General features: G+C 33.9%; 1 protein-coding gene across 1 annotated transcript; it reads left to right on the top strand.

Annotated features, from left to right (window-relative positions):
* Positions 1-1,220: 1,220 nt before the first annotated feature.
* LOC132759834 (uncharacterized) lies at positions 1,221-16,007 on the top strand. Its single transcript, XM_060751694.1, has 12 exons — positions 1,221-1,484; positions 2,178-2,807; positions 3,569-3,644; positions 4,035-4,160; positions 4,704-4,781; positions 7,627-7,765; positions 8,277-8,413; positions 10,734-10,835; positions 11,396-11,459; positions 12,067-12,137; positions 13,176-13,253; positions 15,777-16,007. The coding sequence occupies exons 1-12, from the start codon at positions 1,318-1,320 to the stop codon at positions 15,792-15,794; spliced, it is 1,686 nt and encodes a 561-aa protein (XP_060607677.1). The 5' UTR covers positions 1,221-1,317; the 3' UTR covers positions 15,795-16,007.
* The last annotated feature ends 6,791 nt before the right edge of the window (positions 16,008-22,798 follow it).

Raw genomic sequence — 22,798 nt, 5'->3', positions numbered from 1 at the left:
TTTCGCCTTGCTTTCCCGCGTGCTCTTCCATCTCCTTGAAGCGTGCACACCGCAGAGTGGAACAGGGAATCGGCAGAAAATTTCTAGAACAAACAAAAAAAGGTGAGTGATCATATAACATTTGTTTACTGTAACAGTGGGATGCCGCTAATGGCCGAGTCAGACACTTATAATACAGCTACCATGTGGCCGCGCCAATTACTTGAGGAATTTTCTGCTTTTTTTATATACCATTCGATATTTGAATAATACAACCTTCACCATGTTCACGGCAAATATTTTGCCGATTTTAATGGTACATATGAGCCGCGTCACGACATTACCAACATAGTGCGTTTGCGACCAGCATGGATCCAGACCAGCCTGCGCTTCCACGCAGTCTGATCAGGATCAATGCTGTTTGCTTACAAACCCTATTACAAGTAGAGAAACTGATAGCGAACAGCATGGATCCTGATCAGACTGCGCGGATGCGCAGGCTGGTCTGGATCCATGCTGGTCGCAAACGCACTATGTTGGTTTTGTCGTGACACGGCTCATATATTTTTTAATGTAGCTCTTATACTTTTCCCGAGAAATTGTGACACATTGTTCCCGCATAATTGCATCAAAATTTTGACGCATATAAAAATATGCAAGCAAGCACAACTGGACAAGAAATAGAACCCGATGGGAATGATAGTCAGTTAGGAACACATCACAAGCTAGTAAGGTAGGAAAACTAATAGAGCTGGAAAGTGATGTGCCATTGGAATCAGTAAATATTTGTTACCTAACAAAGGTAAATAATCACCACTTTTGTGCTTAATTTAATAGATAACGTTATGTGTTGTTCAGGGTTTGTATATTTTTTTATATATAAACAGTGCATAATAATGTTCAGCAAAATAGTGTTTAAAATTATGTTTTCCATTTTAAAGCAGCTTTAAATGCTGTGTTACAGTAGATGTTTGACAGTAAGCTCGGATTTAATTGTCAATTTAAATCCGTGCAGTTAGTAAAAATATTTAGACTGGTATTTTAATAATAATAGATCTAATAATAATAATAATAATAATAATAATAATAATACTTATCAATTTTAAAGCAGTGGTTATATAGTTGGCTCGTAGGTATTGGGAAAGGGGGCAATCACTATTTTATTCAAGCCCTATACATTTGATTGTGTATGCAAATATTCGATTAAATTTTAGAATAAATTCCAATATTTTATAATCAAGTACTACGTCACAAATTACCTCCCTTGCACCTGGCACACAAGTTGCACAATTTACCATTTTAGCAGAAATTAAATTGTTTTGCGGTATATCCACAAATATGGCATCAGTTAAGTCATCAAGGTTTGCCCTTCTTAAAATTGAAGATGACGATTCTGACGACAGCCAGAAGAAAGAAGCGCAATCGGGGAAGAAAAATGCCGGCCAGGCGCAGAAAAAGAAAAATAAGAAGAAAAGACAACAACAAAATCAAGCAGAAATAGAACAGTACTTGACTACTCAATTTCTGGACATTTCTAATTTTGAACTTCGAGTTTTATGCATGTAGCGCAGTATCGTAATGTCTGATATCTTTGCAAGGTATAAAAAGTGTATTTAGTATTCGGATATGCAGTTCGGACATCAACTTTATTTTAAGATAAACACCATGTAACAAATAAGAAAATGTAAATTCAATTAAAGATATAGGAAGAAACTTTAGTCCAAACAATGGCCTGATGCAGGGTTCCTTCTGTTGCTCGTTAATCATGGCACCAAATAAACATAAAATCTTACATTGGCAAATTTTACTGGAGCCAATGTAGGATAAAAATATCTAAAAAAACTAGTACACTTATAAAATCAACAAGCGGTGAACATAAATTGCATAAGCTAAGGATCCCACAGTCTTCGAAATTAATGCCAGTCCGAGGCCCGAGGCCACTAAATTCGCATCGGTCCGGTGCATTATGACAAGGTTGGTGGTCCGACGAACCAGTAGATTTTTTGTCATGAAAAAATATTGTAAGAAAAATTCATCAAAATAATGAAGAAGGGTTCTCTAAAAGATTGATCTTTTTGCCTTTTTTGCAAATGAAACCCATCAATTCTGTCCTAAATGTTCAAAACACAGCAATAGATGTCTAAATTGTATTGCTCCTCCACAGCACGCCTCTTCGCAGATGACTGCCTACTATATAGGACCATCAGCTCTGAGGAAGACAGCATTGCACTACAACAGGATCTTGACCGCCTACAAGAGTGGGAGCAAGACTGGTTGATGATGTTTAATCCCGACAAGTGTGAGATGATTCGCATTACCAACAAGCGGAAAGTGATAACTTGGTCCTATGCCATCCATGGCCAAACACTCAAGCAGACGAACAAGGCAAAGTATCTGGGTGTCACACTTGACAATACACTTTCCTGGAACAGCCATATTGAGGCTACTGCAAAGAAGGCGAACACCACCACTGCCTTTCTACGCAGAAACTTATCACACTGTCCACAGAACATCAAGGCGACATGTTACAAAACACTGGTTAGACCTCAGCTCGAGTATGCTTCGTCAGTATGGGACCCATACACCAAGGCCAACATCAGTAAGCTCGAGAACTGCCAACTAAGAGCAGCCAGGTTCTGCACAGGTGATTATCGTTACACCAGCAGCGTTACTGCAATGATGGAAGCTCTAAGCTGGGACACTCTAGAAGCCCGCCGTCAGCAAACCAAAGCAGTGATGATGTACAGAGTCATTATTAGCCTGGTGGATATCCGAGCCCATCACATACTGATCCCTGCTGGAGTACACACCCGAGGCCATGCCAACAGGTACCTACAACCCTTCACCAGTGTCAACTCATACAAGTATTCGTTCTTTCCTTCTGGGATCTGACTTTGGAACAGCCTACCAAAAGTCGTGATGACAGCCCCGTCCCTAGAGGTCTTCAAGACGAGGATGGGTGCGCTGCACGAGTAACTCTGGAGCATGATGTTTTTAACCTGTTTTTAGCTGCACTTGATGTTCCCTTCACTCATGTAAATAGTCACAATTGTGCGACGATGCTCCAGCACATTACCCGGAAGAAGAAGAAGAAGGCCGCCATTTTTTTTCTTGGATATTTTCTGTACCGCACCATACAGTTACGGAAATTAAACCATTGTTTATTATGGTCATTATTTAGCTATGATTTTGTGATTATTGAGTTAAGTAAAAATTTCGAAAATGATTTGTTTGAAGCAAATTGCCTTGTTCATGTTCAATTCTAATCAATTTTGCCTAAACATTTGTCCTTAAAGATTTTTCTAAGCTGTCAACATATGGCCCAGAATACAAGACATATTATGCTTCTTTCAAAATTATCAAGGGAAGCATTATAAAGTGTTTTCCTGTTCCCATCAATTTATTACCTATCTATGTATTTGGTCCAGCTAAAAGTCACCAGGTCCAGTAAGATTTGATATTTTACTGGCCTGAATGTCCTGTGCTTTTTAAAGTTTTTCGTGAAGACTGATCCCATAAGTATCACAGGGCGAGAAAAATGTGACATTCTCCCCAGCTATATTGATATTCCTCCTCTAATTTCTAATAGGTACAGAGAACTATGTGAAATACGACCCAGAGCTTTATACAGTTTTGATCCCCTATTGGGCGCCAAACGTCACAGGGTGAGAAAAATGTGCTACTTGAACCCTGGACACTGGGAATACTGTACCGCGGTTCTATCAACTGAGCTATCCGGCCACTTACATACTATCTCCTCTAAATAGTGAACAGTTCTGAACTGTGACAAAGGCATTCTTTCAATGGTGTAATTATTAATGGCATAATCTTCAGCAACAATCATCCATTTGACAACAGGTGTTTGATTAAATATCTCACAACAGCGGTTTAATATTCACAAACAGTACCCCTTCAATATTTTTATGTCTCTGGGCATGGCCTTATATCTGTGTTTCAGTTATATAGTTATATTAAGATGGCAGTATTATTTTTTTAATGTCATCTTCAAAGAAAGTAAGATGAAAGTTAATTAACTTATCTCTTATTTTTTTCAGTTGAAGCACTTAGCCTTTGGTGTGCCTTCCAGAAATCACACTCACTCCGGATCAGAGCATCATCAAGTCAATGGTGGAAAAGTGCCAGACAAACAGTGGAATGAATGGCAGAAGATGGATGCTGAGGTAACCAATATTTTTGACAAAAGGTCTTTGATTTACGGTTTTGCATTATGCATATAATAAACTGCAGCTTTTTCGATAAGTCCAATTATATTCCAACTGAGTTGTTGAACTCTATATATTTTCTACATATGTTTAACATGTTATACCTTAATTGAAGAAAAGAGTAATGAAATGTTTTTGTTTTCAATGTAAGATTCAACTAAGAGATATCTTGAAAAAAATGCCCTTGTATTGTCTTTCATGTCTACTTATTTTCTTTAGTCAATCAAGCAGTAGATATGAAAGTAAAATTTTCATGAACTGTTTGCAATATTTATTTATGCTTAATGTTTTAGATTTACGGTAAATCCTCAAACCTCACATATGTTTTAAGTGTTTCATTTTCTACGGTAACTGTTGCATCTTTCAATGTAAAAAATGCGGAAAAAATTGCATTAATTAGTTTCTCTTTCTTTTTGAAAGTATTGACCGATATACTTGTATTATAACACAGTGATTTTAATTTTACTTTATTATAGTTTATATTAAAATTTTCTGTTTCAGTTTGCTGCTGACACGTTTGAGAAGGATTTAGAACAGGCCCTTTTAATGAGCAAACTAGAAAGTGAACAAACAAAACAGGTATGTTTTCTTTGAAAACTTACAGTTTGCACCTTTTCTATAAAGAACATTGAAAGTTAATAAATGAAGAAAATAAGTCTTGAATTTTTTGAACATCTCTAAACACTTATCCTGCTGATGCCTACAAAATCAACCCATGTGACCAGTCCAGATTAAGATTAGCTGGAAGGTTTGCTTTTCAATCAGTAGATACTTTGAAATTTCCGCTTAAATAGATGACTGGTCCTGTTAAAATAGATAGGATAGAGATTGGGAATTTATATTGGATTGGATTACATAGATCCATTTTAGATATATTAATTTAAAATTAAGAGAGACATTCCAAGTTTAACATGATAAGTTCTTATACTATGTCTACATGTAGCTTTCAGATCTGAAATTGTATAATTATGATATATTTGCCAGTGACATTTCAATAGGGCTGGGTATTGATCAGAAATTTCCGATACGATACGTATTGCGATACAGACCAACGATACACAATACGTATTGACGATACAGTACAATGATGCTTCATTGTTAGGATGTACTTATTAAAAGTACTATTTACATTTCATAGATGCCCTGGTGAAATATTATTGAATCTTTCTTATATCTGTTTTAGATTTTGACTTTGTTAATGATGATATATAATACAAAGCAGGTGCATAGGTACCTTAATTAGTACATTTGAGATAATATTTTGAAAATGACATGATGGCCCCTTTTTTAGATAAAACAATTATTTTGAAAAAAAAAATAAAAAGCTTTGTAGAGAAATAATTCAATGCAAAAATATAATTATGTAGATACTAGGAAAAGTTAACGCAGAAAATAATCAAAACATCACTATTTATTATGACAGGAGTCTAGTACTGTCTACAAGTCAACTGTTCTAAATTATAAGATCTTTATAATAAAATCAAATTTTTGTAGAATTTGAAATATATACGCTGAGAAAGTATTGGAACATTGAAAATTTTCTAACAAATCATGTTTTTTCTATCTTAAACGGTAAAATTACAATAAAAATATAAATATCATGTAATGATGTTGTGGTGTCGTAATCCGTAACGTACCGGGAAACGGTGTTTAGCTACGTCTTCGCGCAGTCACATTTATTTAGTTAGTAAACTACATCTTGGAAAATCAATAAATTTGTAGGATTTATGTGTTAACAATATGTGTTTGATTAAATTACAAGTAAATGTTTTTGGTCTAATACAAACTACTGCCGACCTGAAAGTATTTTTTACCAGTGTTAGAATAGGAGATTGAATGGCCGGATAAATTTTGTCACGGATTTATCCGTCATTTTGTGTATTGACACATTCGTTGTTCCACCTGAACTAATCAATACAGCCTTTCAAATATTGCTGAGGGCCTTCTTAACATTTACTTTAGAGAAAATTCCACACTTTTGACTTTTGTGTGGACATTTTAAAGACGATAGTTTTAATGTAAAGCCATCATGTTTATAAGTTACACTTTTTTATTAGGTTGTCTCCCTTTGTATTGGTATAGCTAAAACCTGATAACCGTACCGTATTGAAAAACGGAAAATCGATAAATACCGATTTACCGGTATATTGATCCAGCCCTACATTTCAAAGGACTACATTAACTTTGATATAGTTTTGCAATATTCCTTGGAAGATTATGGAGAGCTATTATACTTCACTTGACAGAATTATGAGCTTTTTGAAGTTAGAAATTTTACATTTGATCATCCAGGCTCTTGTAGTACTTACTATTAAGCACTGAGAATAGTCTAGCAGCTCTTATTAGCTTTATTAATTACATGTATGCTTATATACATGTATAATGAAGAATTTCACTGTTTCATTTTGATATTATAGTAATTGTTGCATCTCAATGTATAAATAAAATAAAAGATTGCTTTTTTGTTGTGCCCCCACGTTAGTGGCGGGCATTTAGATTTACCCTTGTCCGTCTGTCCGTCCGTCCGTTCACTTTTGTGTCGCACGTAACTCAAAAAGTATTTGACCTAGAGTCATGAAACTTTACAGGAATGTTGATCAGCATGTGTAGTTGTGCACCTGGGTATTTTCATCTGGATATTTTTAGTATTTTCAGAGTTATTGCCCTTGACTTAGTTAAATTTGCAATTTTCAACTTGTGTCGCATGTAACTCAAAAAGTATTTTACCTAGAGTCATGAAACTTTACAGGAATGTTGATCAGCATGTGTAGTTGTGCACCTGGGTATTTTCGTGTGGATATTCTTACTATTTTCAGAGTTATTGCCCTTGACTTAGTAAAATTTTGCAATTTTCAACTTGTGTCGCACGTAACTCAAAAAGTATTTGACCTAGAGCCATGAAACTTTACAGGAATGTTGATCAGCATGTGTAGTTGTGCACCTGGGTATTTTCTTCTGGATATTATTAGTATTTTCAGAGTTATTGCCCTTGAGTTAGTAAAATTTGGCAATTTTCAACATGTGTCACACATAACTCAAAAAGTATTTGACCTAGAGTCATGTACTTTACAGGAATGTTGATCAGCATGTGCATTTGTGCACCAGGTATTTTCGTCTGGATTTATTAAGTATTTTTAGAGTTATTGCCCTTCACTTAGAAAATTTTTGCAATTTTCAACTTGTGTTGCAAGTTTCTCAAAAAGGATTTGACATAGTCATTAAACCTTATGGGCAGGTTGCTCAGCATATTTTAGATTTGCACCTGGGGTTTTGCTTGTGGATTTATCCAGTATTTGTAGAGTTATTTCCCTTGACTTAGTAAAAAGATTGACAGAACAGTGGCGCGGTGGGGGCACCCGTGTCCTATGGACACATTTCTAGTTATCATTAATTTGTAAACTCCTATATATTTTTGTATCCATAGCAAGTTAAAAATGGCACAGACAAACCCAAAGGTGATGGTGATGCAAAAGAGAGCAAAAAGAAGAAAAAGAAAGAGAAACAGGCTATGTCCCTTGAAGAATTTAATAGACAATCAGAGGAAAAGAAAACTCATATAGATGGTAAACACGCATGCAGAAGTTTTAAGATATTTTTAATAAACTGTTAGTTTAAACATTATTTATCCAAGCATAATTGTAAAGAAAACTGTTTGCAACTGCTTCAAACCAGTCTCGGGCCGGCTTCCTTGATTGACATGTTATGAATACTGGTGTCTTATAAAAAAACATGGTCCCGATCCACCATTAAGACTCGAACCCATGATCCCTGGGTCGAGTGTCAGACACCTTCATCATTAGGGCACCACTTGCTTATCATGACAAGTTGCAGTTGTTAGTCAAGGGGCATAATTCTGGGAGGAATATTTTTGGAATTGCATCCCTTTTTAACTTAGAAAGTTTTAACAAACAAGCATTAATAATGCATGTGGTGGTCTTGTTTAACATATATGTAATGGTAATATTTCATTGAAAACAAGGGATATATGTTTTTGTGATAAAATTGCATATTAAATGAATAAAACAAAAATCCTTGTTAATTTTTTTTCTAATAGAGAATTTGTCTATATTTTAGAACTTGATACTCCCCACTCATCAGCCTCAGCAACTAAAGTGCCTCCGTCAGCCTCGGATACAAAGTTTTTCGATACAGTAGAAGATGATGTCAGTAGAATACTCAGGCAAGAAAAAATGCAAGAAGAATATAAAAAGGTAAATTCTTACCCATAACCTGCAGAATTTCTAAAATGGACTTGTCCAGCATGCAATTTTTGGAACAGTCTATTATTTGTTTTTTTTTTTGGTATATCAGGATGAAAATTTGAAGAAAGTCTGCCATTGGTGCAATCTGAAAAGATTCTATACTGGTGGGAAAGGCTAAAAACTTTTCGTTCCAGTATAGTAAGGGCGAGTTATATCTGGTTATATCACCCACAGATTTGAAGGCTGGCCTGTCTACTCATTTTTATGCCCCCGGGCATATAGTAATTGAACCGTCCGTCCGTCTGTCCGTCCGTCTGCACTCACAGGAGAGTAATTATGTGGCTAGAGGGACAATAGGTAACTGTTCTTTCTCTTTGATGTCATTCATTCCGTAATGCTTTTATGTGGCTATTTTCTTTTGCGTGGCAAAAAAGAACAATAGAGAGAACAATAGAGTAGCCACATAATAACTGTCCTGTGGTCTGTCCGTACGAGGTTAACCTAGAACGGCAAGTTGGATTTTTCTTAAGTTCTACCTGTACCAATGGCTTCTATGTTTACACACTTACTAATCAATACAAAGTACATGATCTGGGCAAGTTTCATAACTCTGGCTTTCATATTTACCAAGTTATTGCCCTTTTCAGCACTTAGAAAATGAATAATGGTTAACCTAAAACAGCAAGTTGGAAATATTTTAAGTTCTATCTATACTAATGGCTTTATAATTTCCACACTTACTTATTAATACAAAGCACATGATATTGCCAAGTTATATAACTGTGTCATCCATATTTCCCAGTTATTTCCCTTTTTACACTTTGAAAATAGGGCCTTGTCTGGTTAACCTATTTCGGCAAGTTGGATTTATCTTAAATTTCTCCTAATTGCTTAATTTCTTTACTGATATCTTTCATATTTAGTAGGTGGATACCTTTGATGGTCCTCTAATTTTTTTTGAGTAAGCGGTCTCTAGGGTCAAGGTCAAGGTCACTGGTTTAAAAAATAAATATAAACCTTTTTGCTCATACAGCCTTTATTTTTTAGTTGATGTCTTAGTTTAATACAAACACCTCCTTCTTTGGGTGAAGTATGGGGTCATTTGGGTCAAGGGCAATGTAACCAATGTCAAGGTCACCAATGTTAAAAATAGATTTTTACATTTTTAAAGGTGTATTGACCTTATTCTATAGACAGATGTTATTTATAATTGATAGAAACATGAACTTTGATGGAGTTAGTGGTCAGTTGGGTCAAGGTCACCAGTGCTAAAAATAGATTTCACACATTTGCCCATACAGCCTTTATTAAGTGACAGACATATTTTATATTTGGTAGGAAGATAACTTGCATGGTATTCATCCTTTTGATTGGGGTAGGGATCAGTGGGTCAAGGTCACTTGTGCTAAAAATAGATTTTTACACTTTTGCCCATACAGCTTTTATTTATTGACAGATGTATTTCATATTTGGTAGGAAGATAACTTGCATGGTATTCTTCCTTTGGATGGAGTAAGGGGTCAGTTGGGTCAAGGTCACAAGTGCTAAAAATAGATTTTTACACTTTTGCCCATACAGCCTTTATTTATTGACAGATGTATTTCATATTTGGTAGGAAGATAACTTACATGTCATTCTTCTTTTGGATAGAGTTAGGGGTCAGTTTGATCAAGGTCACCAGTGCTCAAAATAGATTTTTACACTTTTGCCCATACAGCCTTTATTTAATGACAGATGTATTTCATATTTGGTAGGAAGATAACTTGCATGAAGTTGAATATTTTTTTCAACTTCACAAGTCTGGGCAATGACTTGGCAACTAATATTTTTCACAATTACAAAATGCCATGACTTTGTCAAGCTATATAACTTGTGTTTACAATTTTTTGGCGATGTTTCTGTCCATAACTGAGTGAATGGGTAAACATTTTTTGAAGTATTGCTACTGACAAGAATCTGAATCTGAGCCGGGGGCATTTTTGTTTAACAAACACGTTCTTGTTTAAATTGGCTATTGGTTTATTTAATATGATTTTTAAGTCACATTACCACTGTAAATGTCATATGGCGACTTTCGGCTACACAGATGCTTGTTTAAGGACTTTTTTCAGGCCTAACAAGGGTCTGAGAAGAAACACTGACTTTCTGATGAAATAAAGTCTAATGTCTTTGACTGATTAGAATCCACAGTGATAAGAGGCAAGTGATTTGAAGTTGGCAACCATAACAACTTAACCTTGGAAATGTGAAGGGTACATTTCATGTTACAAGTTTGAATAAGATACTTGTTTTTAAATTTTAGTTTAACTATTTTTTTCATTGTTTACAGCAATATGCAGCGGAATCAGTTATCACAGCCAAGTATCAGGAACAGATATCAAGGATGGAAAAAGAAATACAGTTTTTAAAAGCAACAATGAAAAAACAAGAGGTAAAAAAAAAATGTATTGTATGTCAGTCATTTTCTTCAGTCATATGAAGGGCGTAAAGGTATCTGCCTCTCAACCCGGGATCGTGGGTTCAAGCCCTATTAGGGCCATGACCATGATTCTTTATATGGCATTACTGGTTAGTTTCAGGACTCGAAAATGATTAATATAAGTTGTAAAAACTTGTTTTGCAATAGAGTTTAACCCTGTGAGAGGAGTGGCATTTGTATAAACATGTATAAACAGGCAGTGTTTAGATAAAAACTACCTAATAGACAATCTAAGGAAACAAAATCCATTTCGAGCTAGTATATATACCTCCGGAAGTTTTGAAATATCTAGAATTAGATAATACTGTTAAACATGTCTATAAATAAAGGCTTTTAGACCAGTTATGGATTTTAATTGTATTGCACTATGTATTTTTATAATGTACATGTCATTGCAGCAAAGCCCATGACTAGAAAATAAGATATTGATGATTATATATAAAGTGTTTTAAAGTTCAGGATTATGTATCATGTAAATTTTGTTCCTTACTCTGAATTTATGTACATTTTAGGAAGAATTGAAACAAGTAAAGAAAAGAAATAAACAGTTGTGTGTAATTTTAGCTCAAGGTGAAAGTAAGTATATAATGTCAGCCACTGAGAAGCTTTGTTTTCACAAATTTGTTCTGTTTCTACATCTTTCTGTTGCTAGCAATTAAATTTACCTAGTCTTGAACTTTGAAGTGTCCAAAATTTTGTTCCTAATATATCTTTAACCCTCAGTCTATAGCATCAACTGATTTACACATGTGACCAGTGCAGACCTAAATCAGCCAGCACATTTGGTGCTGTCTTATCATGGTCTGCACTGTTTGTTTTTAAGGCAGTACCATGGGACTCCTTAATATCGACATACCTAATGTTTCCTTTTTGTCTGCATTGAATTTCATTAATGAATTTAATAATTAATATTTTGTGTGATGCAGAACAAATTCAACTAACCATTACATTTCTGATTGAATGAGGCATGACTGCACATGACAAAATACTGAAGAGTACGTCGGTAATAGAGTTGTGCCGATAAAACAAAGTTGGAGTATACATGTTTTCGAAATTTTCCCTGAAAATGATAAATGGTCTTGTCCAGATAAAAAGACGGATGAGTCCATTCAAGATACATAGAGTGGTAAGGGATAATAAATGCTAAAAAAGTAGTATATAAATTTTCTATTCATGTTTTCAGTGAAAGACAAAGCGGAGGTATTAATGCAGGTTGATCAATTAAATGGGATGAGAGATGAGCTTACAGAACAGGTAATACATCTTTAAACTTCATATTAAAGGCCCATTTAGCCTCCAAAATGCTTTTATTTTTATTTATCACAAAAACTTTTTATTTTTGGTGTCCTTTTACAATATCCAAAAAATATTCATTGGCCATATTTTGCTTTGTGGCAATAAGTACAGTTAGTGACTTACAAAAAAAATTTAGTACTTTTGGATGGAAGTCAAAATATCATTTTGTTTACTTTGATACTTTTTTGACAAATTATTTTACTTGCATCACTATTTACTTTCGGTTATAAACATTTAAATATGCTATAATCCATTATTAAAACATGACTAGACAAATGTTTGCACCTTCTAATGAAAAAAAAAAAAATAATTGTCATTTCTGAGGTATAATGTGCCTTTAAATGTAGGAAAACATTTGGTAATGGGTACAGTTTAATTTAAAATAAAAATTTGTCTTGTGAGATAGTGATCAAGTATCAAGCTAGTGTACTAAAGGTAGCTAGGTGCTCACTAAAACAATACACAGAGAGGCACCTGACATCTTCCTAAGCAAATAAATCTAGGAAGTCACCATATGACATATGTTGTATGTACCAATGAACCTGGATCATTCCTCATTATAATCTCATGCTTTTGAAGCACAGAAAATGATTTGATATATGAGTTCAAATGATCTTCTCTTTTGATGTGTTATTACCAAAAAGTTGTGTACTGTGGTCAGATGGATGGAATAAATAAGCAGTGTTTTAAATTTATCTTCCTACTTCTCCAGTCTCTGCTGCTTTGCAAAAGAGTCAAGGTAGATGTACTATTGTGTGCAAGTTTTTGATAGAAATTTTACCACGGGATTGTCAATGTGAGTTGGGGAAATTACCACCAATTCATTTTGTCCCAAAGTTCAAATTCCCATTACTAGTATTACAAAGGGATACATGAGACCAGGGTGACTAAGGACTTGTCTTTGGCATTTTATATTAGAATAATAGATAGTAAAATTTGGCAATATTTTGTAAATAATAAATTGTTATCTTTTGACAATATGTTGGATATTTTCAGGTATCGGAACTTACAGCAGATTTAGAGAAAGAAAGATCAAAAGTGCATTCATATAAATCAGAACTGGATAAATTAAAGGTGAGAAATCATGTGATTATTTAGCCACTTGGATTTAGAGATTATTTTGACACCAATATGACAGAAAATTTTCACCACCGCGGACATAAATCGGCGGCTGAAACCGTTTCCCCCGCGGAACGCAGTGGTAAATTGCGGAGGAACGCGGCGGTCAAACACAGGTCAACGCGGTGGAAACCTTAAATTTTAAAAATTAATTACTGTATTTAACATAGATAAAAACAAAATCCCTAAAGAAAGCCCAACACGGCAAAATTGAAAATGTTTAAACATCAGTATACGTACGTACATGTACTGTAACATGTACTGTACATGTAACTATATGTAAAATTTGTTTGTTTTCTTTCTTTTTTGTTGTAATAAAGGTACATGTACAAATGCAGTGTTTTTCTTGTTCTTCTTCTTATTGTGTTGGGTAATGTATAATATGTATTCGACATCAAGATAAATCATTGTCGTCGCAACTTCATGGAAGTGAGAAACTTGAAGTCAAATAATGAAAAATTCGGCATATGACACTTATGAAAAAGATACTACAACAATTTATATGCCAGCTTTTGTTTCTTATTTAAAAACTTTGAAAACGTAACCCTCAACAATTTTATTCAGGCAATATTCCAGGACGTCTCTTTCAATTGTCAGATGCGTTTTACTGTTTCTGTTTATTTGCATGATGATCATAAAGTCTTATATTTTATTTCGAACATTAAAAGAAAGCGTTTATTTCACCAAAATATACATTAAATGATATTTTGATTTATCTAATTACAGGTGTGAGCGTAATGTATATGTTTTGAAGTTTGTATCAACTGTTGAAGTTTATTTTCATTTTTGTTTTAGTAGTGTGTTTGCTTGTTCTTTTTTATTTTTTTATAGATTTTTTTGCAGAATTTTGTTAAACTTGACGTTATACTTTTGTTATTTTATTATGAATAGTATGCATGTACAAACATGTATATAAGGCAAACGAGCATATGGCAGTTATAATCGTTAGTTGTTTGTTACTATAAATTGAAAATGCTTTGAAGTTCCGAGTTGTTCTCAAAATTACCTAATGGAGCAAATGTTTTTCATTGGCTAGTTAATCTAAATCAAAGATTTATATAAACATATTCGACAGTTATCTCATTCTCAGAAAAAAAATCTAGCAATAGCTGTAGTCATAAATTGTCTTAATCATAACTTTCTACACTGTAAAATGTCTTCCTTAAGACAGTCAATGCGACAAGAGTCGCATTTTCTGGTACAATATTTGTGTGATTTCAGTTGTAAAAATATTGGTATGTGGACGAATAGTTTTGTGGACGTTTAATATAACAAAAATATTAAAAACAACAACAAAAACAGGTACAGCTGTAATTATTTTTATTTCAAATTCCGTTCAAATAATTTAACGTATAATAACATTTAAGGAGACGATTGTGGTCAATTTTCAAGTCATTGTGTAAAAAAGATGACGTCAAAAATAATAAAACGTCTAATATATTTGGAGCAACTGACCATGGCGTTCCCCCGCGGGAAACGGGTGACTGATTTTATCGATAAATGAAGAACGGTCGTCAGAATTTTGTCCGCGGTGGAAACAACTGAACACCGGGGATCGCGGGGAAATTAGGCTTCTCATCGCGGACGAACCCCCGCGTTTGTCCGCGATAAAAAAATATCGTCCGCGGTGGTATCGCGGAAAAAGCAAAACCCGCGGTGAGCGTACTGTACTACCAAGTTGGCACTGTCGTCAGATTTTGGTTAAGTTTTTGCATGCAAGTTGGTATCTCCAAAACTGCTGAAGGGAACACACATATTTGAGAGCATGATTAGAGGTGACTGTTTAAGGCCCATAACTCTAACATGGATTTTGACAGAATTATGGCCATTTTTATAACTTGAAAAAAAATCTGCATTATCTTGGCTTTTGCATTATCTTGGATCTTGTTTAACTCTGAAGTTCTGAGAATATTCGAGCATGCTGTGCATTTGACAGTTATCCGATTAGCTTACAGAATAGTGATGGTTCTCCTCTGCCAGCTTATTCCTGATATATTGCAGGGGAAGACTACTAATCTAATATCTAATCAGTAAAGCTGGAAAGGGGTCATATAATCTTACAGTGTCATTGTGACCTTAAAACCTAATAAAATAATGACTTTGATAATGAAGATGATGATTATGATAAACATCATCATAATGAAGCAGATGATGATGATAATTATGATAATAAAGATGATGATAATAATGAAGATTATTATGATAATAATAATGAAGATGGTGATAATAATGAAGATGATGATGATAATCATGATAATTATAAAAATTAAGATGATGATAATTATGATGATAATGAAGAAGATGATGATAATTATGATAATGAATATGATAATAATGATAATGGAGATGATGATAATGAAGATGATAATGAAGAAGAAGATGATGATAATTATGATAATGGAGATGATGATAATGAAGATGATGATGATGATTATTATGATGAGGATGATAATAATTATGATACTTGCCTTATTTCAGGGGAATAAACACAAGTGATAAGATTTGTCACCTCAGTATGTTGTGATGGTTAACAGCAGTGTGAGAAAATAGTTCAAGGACCAGTGACATAATTAACAGACTATTTTTACAAACGTTCAGAGTACATGACATTTATCATTTCATTAAAAAGTTCATATGAGACTGCAACACATGGGTCATTTCATTGAAGGCATTATTTCTCTCTTTTTCATAATAAAATACTGAAATGTTTTAATATATTTTTTTTTTATTACACAAGGCTGCACCAGATACTTACTGCAGATATATAAAACTCCATGGCTACATATATCTTTTGAAAATTAGCTATTATAATCTTTGTGTGGGTCAAACATTTGGTCATCCATTACTGTGGGTCTGAAATACCACCAGGGACTTTGGACTTTATTCATGGGAGGAAGCTATCCAGCTAACTTACAAGAAGGATCATGGTTATACTCGCATACCTACTTGTACCTTCGATATTGCATGAAGGCGCCCTGATGCCCTTCAATGTTAAAGCTTAAAAGTTTTAATTTGATTTTAGGTTAAACTGGGACAACTCAAAATATTTTGTCTGCCTTGTAAACTCTGCGTAAACTTCCAATGTTGGGACCTTTGGTTTGTAACATTGGTATCAAAATTGAAAACAAAAAGTATATGCCTATGATGTCAACATTGTGTTTTCTTTACTGCCTAGATGGTAAGGTATATTCATATATGCTTTGTCTGCATGATTTCCTTTCAAAAATTGTTTGGTCCCATAGCTCAAATTATAGAATCAAAATCTTGTGATTTTTGGAAAAGATCAGTAACATGAATTATGCCCCAGTTTTCAGAACTTGGGGGTGAATTGTTTTGCAAGTTGCAGGTCTATCAGCCCATATACCAGACCTTGTTTGCTAATAACAGGGCCTGATTCAGGGTGGTGAGCCCCATCTGTAGGTTGGTTTGGATGACCTTCACCAAATTTTCTAAAAAGGTGGATTAAATGGCTAAATTTTGTGCATTTTAGGCATAAAAATATAATGAAATTTATGTGAGAATTTAAAAGAGATATACTAGTGTTGTTGGAAATGTTCAACTAAAGTAAAATAAAACAAAAAAACCAAAGTATGGTATGACAAGTTTAACCATTTTTATGCCCAAAATAATTTCAGCAGTTATTGTTATGCAACTGGTTGTCCATCCGTCTGTCTGTTAGCAGGTTTTTGTGTACGGTCTGTATCTTTTGAACCGGTGGAAGTAAATTGAAAGTACTTGGCAGAAATGTTAACCATAATGAGACGATGTGCAGAGCACAGGTGTGACCTTTCTCAGGTCAAGGTCTCGGTCATTATGTTTCAGTTTTGTGTCCGCTCTGTACCTTTGGAATCAATAAAAAGAAATAAAAACTTTTTAGCAGAAATTTTACTTATATTGAGACGGTGTGCAGATCACAAGTTAGGACTTTCTACGATCAAAATTGGCTCGCCCCGGGGATCAATTAATTTGTATAGACTTCTAAAGGAGTTTTCATGTCTTGTCTGTATCTTTTGAACCGGTGAAAGGAAATTGAAACTATTTGGAAAAAATGTTAAACATAATAAGACAATGTGCAGAGTGCAGGTTTGACTTTTCTCAGGTCAATGTCACAAATATGCCTTTAAGAGGGTTCTTATCACAAGTTAACCAAAGGTGATAGCCTTGGGGAATGTTGTAAAACTGAAACAACCAGGTGAAATTGTTCTTTGAGGGTTCTGGTCTCAATGAAACTTATAGTGAAAGGCCTTTTAGAGGGTTTTAGTAGCAATAAAACCTACGGTGATAGGCCTTTTAGAGGGTTTTAGTAGCAATAAAACCCATGGTGATAGGCCTTTTAGAGGGTTATAGTAGCAATAAACCCACGGTGATAGGCCTTTAAAAGGGTTATTTGCAATAAACCCACGGTGATAGGCCTTTTAGAGGTTTCTAGTATCAATAAAACCCACGGTGATAGGCTTTTTAGAGGGTTTTAGTAGCAATAAAAACACACGGTGATAGGCTTTTTTAGAGGGTTTTAGTAGCAATAAAAACCCACGGTGATAGGCCTTTCAGAGGGTTCTAGTAACAATAAAACCCACGGTGATAGCCTTGGGAAATACAGTAAAACTGATACAACCCACAGTGATAGGCCTTTTAGAGGGTTGAAGTAGCAATAAAACCCACGGTGACAGGCCTTTCAGAGGGTTCTAGTAACAATAAAACCCACGGTGATAGTTTTGGGGAATACAGTAAAAATGTCACAACCCACGGTGATAGGCCTTTTAGAGGGTTGAAGTAGCAATAAAACCCACGGTAATAGCCTTGGGGAATACAGTAAAGTTGTCACAACCCACGGTGATGGGCCTTTTAGATGTTTCTAGTAGCAATAAAAACCACGGTGATAGCCTCAAAGAATACAGTAAAAATGTCGCAACCCAAGTTGATAGGCCTTTAATAAGGTTCTAGTAGCAATAAACCCCACAGTGATAGCCTCGGGGATACAGTAAAGCTGATACAACCCACTGTGATAGGGATTTTAGTGGGTTATGGCCAAATTAAAACCTACGGTGATAGTCTCAGGGAATACAGTAGAAATGTCACAACCCACGGTGATATGGCTTTTAGAGGGTTCTTGTCACATTAAAACCCACAGTGATAGCCTCGGGGAATACAATAAAACTTACACAACCCACGGTGATATGTCTTTTAGAGGGTTCTAGTCGCGAAACAACCCACTCTCAGTTCTGAGCTTTTAAAATTTATTGTTTAAAAAATTATGTCTTTAAAATTACTAAGGCAATTCACTTGAGACTTATTTCGTGTCATTTGGAAGGTTACTGACCAAGAATAATAACTTTAACGTGTATTTTGAAAAGAGAGTTTTAGCCCTTTTTTAACTTCGAAACTGTTTTAATAAATATTTTCTTGAAAAATCAGCCTCCAGAACTTGTGACTGTTTTCACTTTAAATTTAACAATAAATGTACTAGGTTAATTTTCGAGACTCATAATTATGCCAGGTCTATTTTTGAATGAAATCTTACTCTGTGAATTCCGACATTTTCCATGTTCTTATTTAAGCACTGGGAAAAGTCGAGCACACTATACCACTGGAAGTTCTTGCTATGTCATACATCAACTTTAGTGCGTCGTAAATTTTATTATGATACACATTTGGCATTTTTGACAATAATTATTCAACAAAAATCAAAACTTATTTATATATATTAAATATAAATATTCAACAATTGGTTTGCATTTCAGTTCAATCCATGCATTGTTTTTTCTTAGTATTAAATGTCATCTGTTACGACTATTATTAATCCCATTCATTTGATTCCCATTGAATATATTGGTTTATTATTTAAAGTTATTTGAATTGAGTGATCACAATGTGATAAAATCATTCATAGTTAGTCCATTATAGACCTGATTGAGAAAACATGTCACATTTACATGCATACCATGTTTGACATTGCCCAGATCTACATGTATTGTTTGAATAGCATGTCACAGTTAAAGGAACTTCACTAAGGTCCAAATTCATTAAAACATAAAATATGAATTTCTTACGTACGTAGATGACCTATGGCGCTTAGAGCGGAGAAATATACAGAAGATAATAATGAAATATACTAAGAATTAAATTGAACATCGTCTTTTTTGTGCAATTCTTAGTAAATGTGTTTGGACGCTTTTCAGTCAGGGTCATTTTTCAAAATTAAAATAGGAATTGTGTCAAAATAGTAAGAGCGAATGATCTGATGTTTTTTCCCACAAATGTTTTTGGTCAAATGGTACATAATTATTTCCAGTCCCGTAATGTAAAAACAACAAGAACAACAAGAACAACAACAAAACTCAGTAGTGTCCCTTTTTAATGTATGCATTATTTGTTAAACAATGTTCAAGACTTTTCAATTGTATTTTCAATAGGTCAGTTATTGTTTGTCCTGCAAGCGAAACACATCTACAACGTGCCATTTCTGTCAACCTTATCCAAACTAAAATAAAAGCAAATTTATACAGAATTTATTTTAAATAGTTTGTGTTGGAAGCTTTCAGCTTCTAGACAAACATTCGAATCCGCTCCTGGAACCAATCAGTCCTGGGCAATGAGTGTAAAGTTTCTTGCTCAAGGAACCAACGGCTTCAGTGGTTTGAACCCATGTGGCCAGTGATCTTTAGATTTCTAGACCGATGCGTTTACCAATCGACCATGCCGCCACAAAAATTGTTGTTGATTTGACTTGTGTTATTAAAGTTAATTACAATGTCTTTTTTCCAGGTTACAGTAAAAATACATGTATATTATTTTAAACGTTTGCACAAACATATACTGATAACTCACGCAGTCACGGATTTATAAATCCGTGACACAATACGACAGATTTGAAAGATCAGACTAGTTATGTTATAAAATCTTTTCCATGACACAATTACTGTTTTTATTAAAGAAGTTGTTTTACTGAAACATATAAGTTTCTATTTAAGTAAATAGGATGCAAATAAATGAAAATGGTTATCGATGATTTTGCTGACTCATATCCATTACGAAGTGTATGCAGTTCATAATATGATTTTGTTAAAATACACAGTTCGTTTAATTGTTAGTAGGTATTTGTTTTAAACATATTTGATAGTGAATGCGCTCGTGCATTCTACGACAGCTTTCGTCAAAGCATGCAAATAAAAGGAATTTTTTAATCTATTTTACGTTTATTATTTTATTAAATAAGTGAAATATTTAAGATATTTTGGTTTTGCTAACTCATCTTTGTGGAGTTTATACATAATGCATGGGGTATTTTGTACAACATTTTCTAAAATTCGGGAAAACTGCCATACTATTATCTTGTGCTTTTATAACTTCACGAACTCTGACAGTTATCTAGAATGTTATGAAAAACTTAAACATCTAACATTAAAAAAAATGATAATAAAAAATGTTGATGTTTTTAGCCGTTTTTTCTTATTCTTCGAATAATGACACAAAAAACTATGTGATTTGGTCATATCTATACACATGTAGTTATGTAGTTGTGCATGGTTCGCTTTATAAACCTTGCAACGCTAAATTTCTATAATGAACTCGTCCATCTTTCATCCTGGACAAAACCAATCATCATTTTAGGGAGAATGCAATAGTAAGTAATGACTGCGCAGACCGGATGTGCACTAGTTGCATGGCTAGAATCCGTTGCCGGAAACAAGCTAAGGGTGATGCCCACCCACCATTAGAAAGTAACGTTGTTTGTGGCATTGTGCAATTAGAGTTATGCGTTTTCTCGTATATTAAAGGGACACTATGTCTCAGAAACAAATAATTTCCTACTTCTTTAGAAAGGGGCTGACATAAATTATAAAATGTTTAAATTATGGTTTAGAGAATGTTACAAAGTACACAAATATTAAAAGCAACTTTTGAGAAATAAAATTCAAAGTTTTTCTGAGGCATAATGGACCTTTAACTGGAAGTGAAAAAAACTAGATTTTCATTTTACCGGAAATACAGAAATAGCGAAAAGAACAATGCAAGCAATAAATTTAAATGTCGCAAATCATCATAATTAAGTGACAAGAAGCTATTAGCAAATATCATCATTTTGTCGTCCAATTTGTGAAAAGCCTGCAAAAGCCATAAATATTCTGTCTTCATGCGCATATTTCATTCTCCTGGCGTGAATAAAAACCCAACAAAATGCATTGTTGAACACGGATTCAACAATTACCTTTTTCTTACTTATATATTCGTCTAGGCATAAAAAGCTGGTAATGAATAGTAATAATTCCGAATTTGGAAGCATTTTACTTCAATCTTTGACTTGTTTAAGCTCTATTCGAAGTCAGTACGTTGTGACAATTATTTTAACTCTGTATCGTTGCCTTGTTGTATTTCATAAAGAATATTTGAATTTATTATTCTACATGCGTGTGCGCGTAATAAATGAAATGTTAACATATGCAAAATAGCAATTTATATGTGTTTCATTTCTTTCAACAATCTTGTCAAATCAAAATGAGCGGAAAGTTGAAATATTACTTTCCGCATATTTGGATAAGAGCAGTCACACCTTTCGTTATTTTGTCATTTTTATTTAAGTTTGATTATTGTGCTTATACATTGTTTTATATATATTCGTATACTTCAGCACTTTTTTGTCGGTCATTCTATGTACAAAGAGTATTTTAACATTTTATAGCCCCCAGTTTACCTCGTTATGAGCGTGTGTGTGTGAGTGTACTCCGGTTTACTTAACTTATCGGTCAGTGTTATAACTGAGCCAATGCAAAGTGAGGGCGATGTAGACCTCGGGACTTTAGACTTTCCTTCTAGAGTCTTAAGGAGCCTAAGATTTTATAGACATTAAGTTGAGTTTAGGTTTAGGAACGCATTAGGTTAAGTGTAGAGTTAAGGGTTAGGTTTAGAGTTGGAATTTAGTTAAACAAAGAACAAATACCTCACATTGTTAGAAAAACAAGTTCCGGACTACTTTATTTCATGTTTCATGTTTAAATGTTGAATTCTGCACAAGCCGGTGCTAGGGGGCGTGGACGGTAGTTTGCTCCGTGAACAGGCTCAATTAAACAGAGCCTGCAACATTTTCAATTTTGCCGTTTTGGGCTTTCTTTAAGGATTCTTAATTTCTCTATTTTACCATATAATTTATGTTAGTCTCCGTACAATGCAAGTGAACTTTGTGTTTTTTTTTTCTTTTTGCTAACGTAAATTGATCGAATAGAGTTTTATTACCCAAAAAATTAAAAAAATAAATAAAAAAATTGAATAAATAAATAATTAATAAATAGACAAAAATTAATAAATTAAAAAAATAACAAAAAAAAAGCAACAAACAAACAATAATAAATTAAAAAATAATTATAAAAAATAAATAAAGTAAAAAAAAAACAACAACTAAAAACAAAAACGGTGTAGTTTAGTTGAACCATTGTTTTGCATTTATTACTGCAAATATCTTTTTTTCATACTGATATTTTCATCTTGGTATATAAATAGATTGA

The sequence above is a fragment of the Ruditapes philippinarum genome, unplaced genomic scaffold, assembly GCF_026571515.1.
Source record: "Ruditapes philippinarum isolate M1 unplaced genomic scaffold, ASM2657151v2 ctg427_1_1_1_1, whole genome shotgun sequence".
Lineage (NCBI taxonomy): Eukaryota > Metazoa > Mollusca > Bivalvia > Venerida > Veneridae > Ruditapes > Ruditapes philippinarum.
The sequence above is the reverse complement of the archived record's forward strand: the minus strand, read 5'-3'. Positions and strand labels throughout refer to the sequence as shown.

Bases quoted from the DNA above. Each gene is read 5' to 3' on its own strand.
- LOC132759834 (XM_060751694.1), top strand. From the start codon at position 1,318: ATGGCATCAGTTAAGTCATCAAGGTTTGCCCTTCTTAAAATTGAAGAT. The intron at 8,414-10,733 runs GTAAATTCTTAC...CATTGTTTACAG, and splicing joins TGCAAGAAGAATATAAAAAG to CAATATGCAGCGGAATCAGT. The intron at 12,138-13,175 runs GTAATACATCTT...GGATATTTTCAG, and splicing joins GAGATGAGCTTACAGAACAG to GTATCGGAACTTACAGCAGA.